This window comes from Oncorhynchus tshawytscha, linkage group LG20, assembly GCF_018296145.1.
Source record: "Oncorhynchus tshawytscha isolate Ot180627B linkage group LG20, Otsh_v2.0, whole genome shotgun sequence".
Classification (NCBI taxonomy): Eukaryota; Metazoa; Chordata; class Actinopteri; order Salmoniformes; family Salmonidae; genus Oncorhynchus; species Oncorhynchus tshawytscha.
Window position 1 is genome coordinate 29,771,051 of NC_056448.1, and position 8,836 is coordinate 29,779,886.

At 42.6% G+C, this 8,836-nt stretch overlaps 1 protein-coding gene across 1 annotated transcript; it reads right to left on the reverse strand.

Annotated features, from left to right (window-relative positions):
- Window positions 1-2,667: 2,667 nt before the first annotated feature.
- LOC121840203 (astacin-like metalloprotease toxin 5) lies at window positions 2,668-8,349 on the reverse strand. Its single transcript, XM_042302467.1, has 11 exons — window positions 8,182-8,349; window positions 7,971-8,036; window positions 7,749-7,805; window positions 7,533-7,601; window positions 7,359-7,408; window positions 4,885-4,966; window positions 4,677-4,791; window positions 4,354-4,526; window positions 3,445-3,526; window positions 3,043-3,164; window positions 2,668-2,933 (listed from the first exon to the last, which is right to left on the reverse strand). Exons 1-11 carry the CDS (start codon window positions 8,213-8,215, stop codon window positions 2,929-2,931), a joined length of 855 nt encoding a protein of 284 aa, XP_042158401.1. The 5' UTR covers window positions 8,216-8,349; the 3' UTR covers window positions 2,668-2,928.
- Between the last annotated feature and the right edge of the window lie 487 nt (window positions 8,350-8,836).

Below are 8,836 nucleotides of genomic sequence, written 5' to 3' on the forward strand. Positions count from 1 at the left end.
CGTTTAAGAGCAGTTGGAGGCCACGGAAGGAGTGTTGTATGGCATTGAAGCTCGTTTGGAGGTTAGATAGCAGTATCCAAGGACGGGCCGGAAGTATACAGAATGGTGTCGTCTGCATAGAGGTGGATCAGGGAATCGCCCGCAGCAAGAGCAACATCATTGATATATACAGAGAACAGAGTCGGCCCGAGAATTGAACCCTGTGGACCGGACAGCATGCCCTCCGATTTGACACACTGAACTCTGTCTGCAAAGTAGTTGGTGAACCAGGCAAGGCAGTCATCAGAAAAACCGAGGCTACTGAGTCTGCCGATAAGAATATGGTGATGGACAGAGTCAAAAGCCTTGGCAAGGTCGATGAAGATGGCTGCACAGTACTGTCTTTTATCGATGGCGTTATATCTTTTAGTACCTTGAGCATTTATGACAAAATAGGAGGTATATAAAGTAATGTACATGATTTATATGTAGTACTCTCGAGAATAAACGCTATTGATTGATTTGGAGACTGGTTTCTGTCCATTTTATGCAAATAAGTATCTTACAAATTCTTAGAAATGGGCAGTGTTTTAATTGAATTGGTTGATGAACATATAGGAATGAAATTCCTTTAACAACTACCCACCGCTTCGACCTGTACACTCTCGTTGGTTGGCCCTCGCTTCATACTCGTCACCAAACCCACTGGCTACAGGTCATCTACAAGTCTCTGCTAGGTAAAGGCCCACCTTATCTCAGCTCACTGGTCACCATAGCAGCACGCGCTCCAGCAGGTATATCTCACTGGTCACTCCCAAAGCCAATTCCTCCTTTGGTCACCTTTCCTTACAGTTCTCTGCTGCCAATGACTGGAACGAACTGCAAAAATCACTGAAGCTGGAGACTCATATCTCCCTCACTAGCTTTAAGCACCAGCTGTCAGAGCAGCTCACAGATCACTGCACCTGTACATAGCCCATCTGTAAACAGACCATCTATCTACCTCATCCCCATAGTGTATTTATTTATTTTGCTCCTTTGCACCCCAGTATCTCGACTTGCACATTGATCTTCTACACATTTACCATTCCAGTTTTTAATTGCCATATTGTAATTACTTTGCCACCATGGCCTATTTATTGCCTTAACTCCCTTGTCTTACGTCATTTGCACTCACTGTATACAGACTTTTCATTTTTCTAATGTATTATTGACTGTATGTTTTGTTTACTCCATGTGTAACTCTGTGTTGTTATATGTGTTGAATTGCTATGCTTTATCTTAGCCAGGTCGCATTTGCAAACGAGAACTTGTTCTCAACAAGCCTACCTGGTTAAATAAAGGTGAAATAAAAAATAAAGTATGACAACATACATATTGATAGGCGCTTGAATCGGACCATAATGCTTTCCTGCATGAACATTCTCAATAACAAGTACTTTTTGGTGTCAGGGAAATTGTACGGGTGTAAAAAGTACATATTTTCTTTAGAAATGTAGTGGAGGAAAAGTCAATTGTCAAAAATATAAATAGTAAAGTACAGATACCCCAAAAAATGACTTTAGTACTACTTTAAATTATTTTTACTTAAGTACTTTGCCATCTTTTGTGCACACATGTTTACATTGCTGTTAGTGAGGATTTCTCCTTGCCAAGATAATCCTTCCACCTGACAGGTGTGGCATATCAAGAAACTTAAATAGCATGGTCATTACACAGGTGCACCTTATGCTGGGGACAATAAAAAGCCACAGATGTCTCAAGTTGAGTGTGCAATTGGCATGCTGACTGCAGGAAGGCCCACCAGAGCGGTTGCTAGAGAATTGAATGTTCATTTCTCTACCATAAGCTGCCTCAAACATCGTTTTAGAGAAGTTGTAACCCCGCTGGCTACTATTTCCATCTAATATTGCCCCTTTTGTGGGGACGAACTCATTCTGATTGGCCGGGCCTGGCTGCAAGAGCCCTCCAAGGCCCACCCCATGGCTGCACCCTTGCACTGTCATGCGAAATCCATCGATTAGGGACTAATGAAGTCATTTCAATTGACTGACTTCATTATGTGGACTAACTCAGTAAATTCTTTGAAGTTACCTTTATATTGGCCTCCCGAGTGGCGCAGAGGTTTGAAGCACTGCATCTCCGTGCAAGAGGCGTCACCACAGTCCCTGGTTTGAATCCAGGCTGCATCACATTCGGCCGTGACTGGGAGTCCCATAGGGCGGCTCACAATTGTCCCAGGGTCATCCAGGTTTGGCCGTCATTGTAAATAAGAATTTATTCTTAACTCACTTGCCAAGTTAAAAAAACAAATATATTCCTTGCTAAAAGGTGAGCCACTTTTAATGCTACCGGTTATCCTGAGTTGAGCTCACCGAATTTACCTCACCAACTCCTCAAACCTGTTTCGTAGTACACCCTCCTAGAGGGCAACATTCAGATTTTGGTGAATCTATGAGCCCTGCTGTCTAAGTCCTGAGTTAGAGTCATCGTTTAAATAATTTGTTGCCTAGCTAGTCGGCCAAGTTCAAGGTATAAACCACCATTAATTTAAGTCGTCTCTCCTGGTACACTAGATCTACTTCCTCTCTGATCCCACCCTGGACGTATGATGAGCATAGCTGAGAAGGTCCATTTTAGAATGAAATAGAACACTGCAAGCAACATCACACAGTGGATTCTTTTCAGTCTAGGTCATGTTATTTATTTCCAAGACAAGTGCAGTGGTATAGGCCGAATTCAAGGCAGCAAGTGTACACAGGAGAAATAAAACCACTGCCTGCAGCCAGCCACACGTATAATACATCAGAAAGCTTTAAGGGACTTGTCCAACTTATTCATTGTTGTGAAGAGAAGTTAGGATGTCAGTGCCATGTGTGTTGGAATCAGTCGGCAGCAGTGGTGTTGGAATCTTCTTCGATGGTGTAATAAATGCTAAACTGTGCATTGTTATTCTGGGAAAGACAGGACAGGAACATGGTTAGAATACAGTGTGATAATGACTACATTTACAAAGGCAGCCCAATTCTGATATTTTTCCTGTCTGTGTGCACACGTCTTTACCACATTGATAGAGTTTGTTAAGGCGTGCTATGTCCAGGGGGCTCAGGTGATTTCTCTGTCCAATCTGGACTCCACTCTTCTTGGAGTCAATAGTGGGGTTCCGGTTTGATGAGAAGTAATAACTGCCAGGAGAAACCCAACAATGGGGATTTGAGGAAATGCTACTTTAACAAGGACTGCATCACAATGTCACCCTATTCCCAATATAGTGCACCTAGTTTGACCAGAGCCCAGGTCAAAAGTAGTGACTTAAATAGGGAGCCATTTGGGACACACAGAGAAATGTTACTGGAGCTGGATACTGATGATACAACTCATCTTTACTTATTGCTAGCAGTTTAAAAACAAGGCGAGGAAAATTGAGACTTCATTGGGAATAAGGAGGAGAGGAGTGTGACTGACGTTCCGTAGTGCATTATGGAGTCGTAGTCATAGGGCAGATCCTGAGTGTCTCCTTCCTTCACCTTAAAGTTATCTTCTTTTCCTGGAAGTTAAAAGAGGCAGACGTGACTGGTGGACACTGCTGGGTGTGATTGTGATATAGGGAATGAAAGTGGAAATCTAGACAAGTTGTTGAGATGGAAACCATTAAGTTGAACCTCTAGCAGGAGGAAACTCTACACGATTCAAGGCATGACTATTGCATCTTACCTAAGGAAACCCATAGCGGGTGGCCTTCAAGTTCAAGAGCTTACATGTTATCCCAGGATACCCATTACGGGTGGCAACTGTAGATGACAATGTGGTGCTATTCATGTAAGGGGAATTTAGCGAACAAGGTTGCTGCGTTCACACCAGGGGAAATTCGCAGGAGTTAACGAATTCAGTTATATTCCACATAATTGGAAATTAGTCTATGAAATACATAGTATTGGTTTCAAACTGAAGAACACTGATGGTTATAGAGCTGGTGCTGTGAGATTAGGATATCAGGATTCAAGGTTACTATGATATTAGGCTATCAGGACCTGCTTAGACAAAGCAATTTTAACAGTAGAGAACAGGGTTGCAATGTATGGGGAAATTAATGGCTGCAGGAATGAGTACATGATAAATGGAACATTTAGGCATAAATATATGAACGCCTGTTCTGTCCTTGTGGTGTACTGTCTATTTTTGTTATGTAGGGTTTCATGGTGTCTGGACCCCAGGAAGAGCAGCTGCTGCTTTAGCAGTACCTAATGTCAATAGTTATTCTATACGGTCTTCACTCCAGACTACAAAAAGCTCAACAAGGTGTGCTAGTGTTGGGCTGGTACAAATGCCTGCACACTGCAGCTCTTCGGTTTAGCATGTGTTGGTGTGAGTTACCTGAGACCACGTTGTCCCACTGTATGGTGATGTATTGGTCACGGTCTGGCCGTGTGTGCTCGTGGTGCAGGCCCAGGGCATGCATCAGCTCATGACACAGGTTCCCCACGTTACAGGCTCTACCGAAGTACAGAGGCTGGGCCCCGCCCTGAAAACCTACATACGACGCACAGCTAGAGTTAAGGGAAGAAAGGTGAGAGAAGGGGGAGAAAGAGTGGATATGACAGGAAGAGAGAAAAATAAAGGAAAATGAAGGAGCGGTTGTGAGTTAACTGTAAACTGCTGGGAAGGAGAGTGTGTTAATGTGACCATTTTGGACTCACCCTGTCCCAGAGATTAACTCTATGTAGTTAATCTCATTGGTGTATTCGTGGAAGAGGATACACGTCTGGTCTGAAATCATCTTGAACGCTGCTAGCATAGTTTCCTTTCTGTCCACTGTGGGGGATCAGAGACAATGCATATCATTCTCACTGTATTAGAAATCATCTAGTGTTAGTGCTCATCTCTCCTACTGTATTCGACACTCACCCAGATCACCGTTGATCTTGTAGGGGATAGAAGTGACGCCTTCATTCTCCGGCCAAAGTGACTTCACAGCTAATCGGTCTTCCTGTAGAACAAAACACCTAGTCTTAAATCCAGCTGTCGCTAGAGTATAGGCCTCAAATTAAAATTGTTATTTCAGCATTTCCCCTATGAATTTTTTTAAATTCTAAAATGGTAAAACTATTTCAAAGTAAACTTAAATGACTAAAACCAGACTAAGTATGTAGAAAAGATATACAGTGTACTTTCCATGACAGACTGACCAGGTGAATGCTATGATCCTTACAGAGGTCACCTGTTCAATCAGTGTATATGAAGAGACCGGTTAAAGGAGGATTGTTAAGCCTTGCGACATGGATCATGTATATATGTCATTCAGAGGGTGAATGGGCAGGACAAAATATTGAAGTACCTTTGAACAGGGTATGGTAGGTGCCAGGCTCACCAGTTTGAGTGTGTCAAGAACTGCAACGTTGCTGGGCATTTCACACCCAGTTTCCCCCATGTGTGTGTGAAGAAGGGTCCACCACCCAAAGGACATCCAGCCAATGGTCAAAAATTGGTGATACGAATTGTGCAGAGCAACAGACGGGCTACAGTTAGTCAATTGACAGTCCAGGAAAACATTTGTGCCCTGAGATCATAAAAACGCACAACTCGAAGTACCTTGACACAAATGGCAGCCAACAACCTTACAGAGTTCCACTTCTTTCAGCAAATAACTTGTTGCAGTGGACACAGGAGAACGGGATAAACATCTGATGAATCCCGTTTTTTTGCAATTTCACGCTGATGGGAGGACTAGGGTATGGAGAAAACCACATGCATCCATCATGCCGTGAGGCAACATTGCAGGCTGGTGAGAGGCAGTGTGACGCGTTCACGGCACACATGATAAAAGTGGAGCAACGTTTGAACGCCACAGGATTTCTGAACATAATTGAAAACCAGGTGCATCCCTTCATGGCAGTAGTGTATCCATCTGTGAAGGGATTTTTTTTCAGCAGGATAATGCCCCATGCCACAAGGCCAGGAATGGTTCCACAAACATGACAGTGAATTCAGCTTAATGCAGTGGCCTGCCCAGTCACCAGATCTCAATCCAATTAAGCATCTGTGGGATGAGATGGAACGAGCCATTTCGGATTAGAGATCCACTACCAGCCAACTGGGCACAACGATGGGAAGCATTGGGGAAATCATGGGGCCAGCATTCATGTGGAACGCTCGACATCTTGTAGAGTCCATGCCCTGACGAATTGAGGCTTTTCTGAGGGCAAAGGGGGGTGCAACTCAATACTAGGTGATCCTAATCTAATCACCCAGTCCCTACAAACACACAGGTATCTTTCCTGAGTCAGTTGCCGGAGAAGAAGGAAACCGCTCAGGGATTTCACCACGAGCCCAATGGTGACTTTAATGGCTGTGATAGGAGAAAACTGAGAATGGAACAACATTGTAGTTACTCTACAATACTAACCTGATTGACAGTGAAAAGGAAGCCTGTATAGAATACAATTCCAAAACATGCATCCTGTTTGCAACAATAATTCACCTTTCAGCAGAACAATAACCTAAAACACAAGGGCAAATCTGCACTGGAGTCGTTTACCAAGACAGAATGTTCCAGAGTGGCCGAGTTACAGTTTTGACAAATCTACAGCAAGACCTGAAAATAGTTGTTTGGTAATGAACAACCAATTTGACAGCTTAAATAATTGAGAAGAATTAAGTGGGCAACTGTTGCACAACCCAGGTGTGGAAAGCTCTTAGACTTACCTAGAGAGACTCACAGCTGTAATCACTGCCTAAGGTGCTTCTACAAAGAATTGACTCTGGGATGCGAATAGTTGACATATATTTTTGCATTTCATTTATCACGCAAATATTTCCAAAAATATTATGGGGTATTTTGTGTAGACAGGTTAGAATTTTTATTTCATCCGTTTTGAATTCAGGCTGTCAAAAAAAAAAGTGAAATAGGTCAAGGGGTATGAATGCTTTCGGGAAGGCACTTACCACCTTCTGGTATACAGACTGAAACTAATGATTGCAAAAAAAGGCAGAATGTTAAATAAAATGACATTGAAACTTACTCTACTGGTGGTCCGTGGTGTTGATCCTTCAGATGGTCAAAATATCCACAGGAAAGTACTGTTAACACAACTTTTTAGAGTGGCGGTACTGAAGTTGAAATTTCTATCACTTAGTAGTATGCCGGCATTGTGTATTTTCCTGTGGATATTTTGGGTCTCAAATTTTGACCATCTGAAGGACCAACACCATGGACAACCAACCGGTAGAGCAAATTCAAATGTACTTCTAGTCAACAATCTGGCTTGAATTATTTTGCAGTCATTAGCTTCAGGCTGTGTATACCAGAAGGTGGTATCAATTGGATTCATCAGCTTAAAAGACGCAAGTAACAGGAGAGAAAGCAGAGATCATAGACTCACCGAAACCAGAATGTCTCCCTCCATGATAGCAAGGTCGAACTGTAAGTCCTCTGTAACAGAGAGAGGGTCTGAAACAACATGTACTGGTTACAAGTCACTACCTCCAGTACCATTAAAGTCCAGACCTCATGATAGAGGTCCAGGATTGCACGCTTCATCTAATGAATGCGTTACCTTCTCTGGTTTCAGGTGTTTTATACCAATCATTTTGTCTGTGACGTGGCCCCATCGAGGCAGTAGAACCTGAAGGGAATTGTGAACAAACTACATTTATAATATATCATTGTTTATTGATAGATAAGGCATAAACTTGAAGACAACAGATTGAGTTGTTTCTTTGGGCCCCATCACCCCAAGAGACTGACTTGATAAATCACAGTATAGGCCTACCTGTGGCAGAGAAAGTCACATTTGTAGAATTGTTGATGGGGTTTTTAGAGTTGTCCACTGAAACACAGAAGAAGAAAAATATTACTAAGCAGAACAGTACAATAACATAGTTTTGCAGTACGGCTGGCATACATTAAATAAAAAAGTGAAAAACAGGAAAGAGGCCTAGCTTTCAGACTATCACCTAACAAAATGACTGGTCCCCAATGCAGGCCTGCCTACCTGTGGCAGGGAAAGTAGCATTTGAAGTAGTAGCATTTGTGAAATTGGCTATGGGAACACTGCCCACTGAAACACACAAGGGAAACATAATACATGTGACATAATAATAACATGGTCAACCAATTGGCCTCTGTGAAATTGGCCTGGCCTACAGTACCTCAATTGGAAAACACTCAAAAGTAGGACGTCACAACAAAATTACTGGTCCTACCTTGGACAACCCAGAGAATCAAAAGCCAAACCATGTTGCAACGATGATCGTCCCCCAGGATTTGGGAGAAAAGAACCAAAGAAACGGCACAAACAAATTCACACACTTGCTCTCTTTCCAGTCAAAGAGTGGGTGGGGCAGCAATCACAAAGTAACAGGTGCTGGTGTGGTCACTTGCTTTTAAGTTCTCAACCTCAACAACATATGGCGCTAAGTGTCTCTCGACTCATTTTCCTGCCATTTCGACCTAAGGAAGAAGAAGAATGTGCCTCGCTGTTAAACAGTAAAAACGTGGCAGTGATATGCCGTGTTCAAGTGCTACTCGGAACTAGGAAACTCTGAAATGTCAGACATGCGAACTGGTTGTAGTTAAAAGGAAAAAGTACGCAATAGTCATTCTTGAGTCAAAGTAAAGATACTTCAATAGACTCAAGTAACAGTAACCCAGTGAAACACTACTTGAGTAAAAGTCTAAAAGTATCTGGTTTTAATTGTACTTAAGTACAGTGGTGGAAAATTGAACCCTGTGGCACCCCCATAGAGACTGCCAGAGGTCAAAAGTAAATGTTATACATCAAATTCCTTATAAGGCCGCATGTTTTTAAAAATGTATTTATGGACTGACAGGGTGCACTCAGATCTGGGACACTGTAAA

What these genes read in the sequence shown, in the direction of transcription:
- LOC121840203 (XM_042302467.1), bottom strand. Translation starts at nt 8,215, where the DNA reads ATGGTTTGGCTTTTGATTCTCTGGGTTGTCCAAG. An exon ending in GATTCTCTGGGTTGTCCAAG is followed by an intron (nt 8,037 to 8,181) that starts GTAGGACCAGTA and finishes TGTGTGTTTCAG; the next exon opens with TGGGCAGTGTTCCCATAGCC. An exon ending in TGCTACTTTCCCTGCCACAG is followed by an intron (nt 7,806 to 7,970) that starts GTAGGCAGGCCT and finishes TCTGTGTTTCAG; the next exon opens with TGGACAACTCTAAAAACCCC.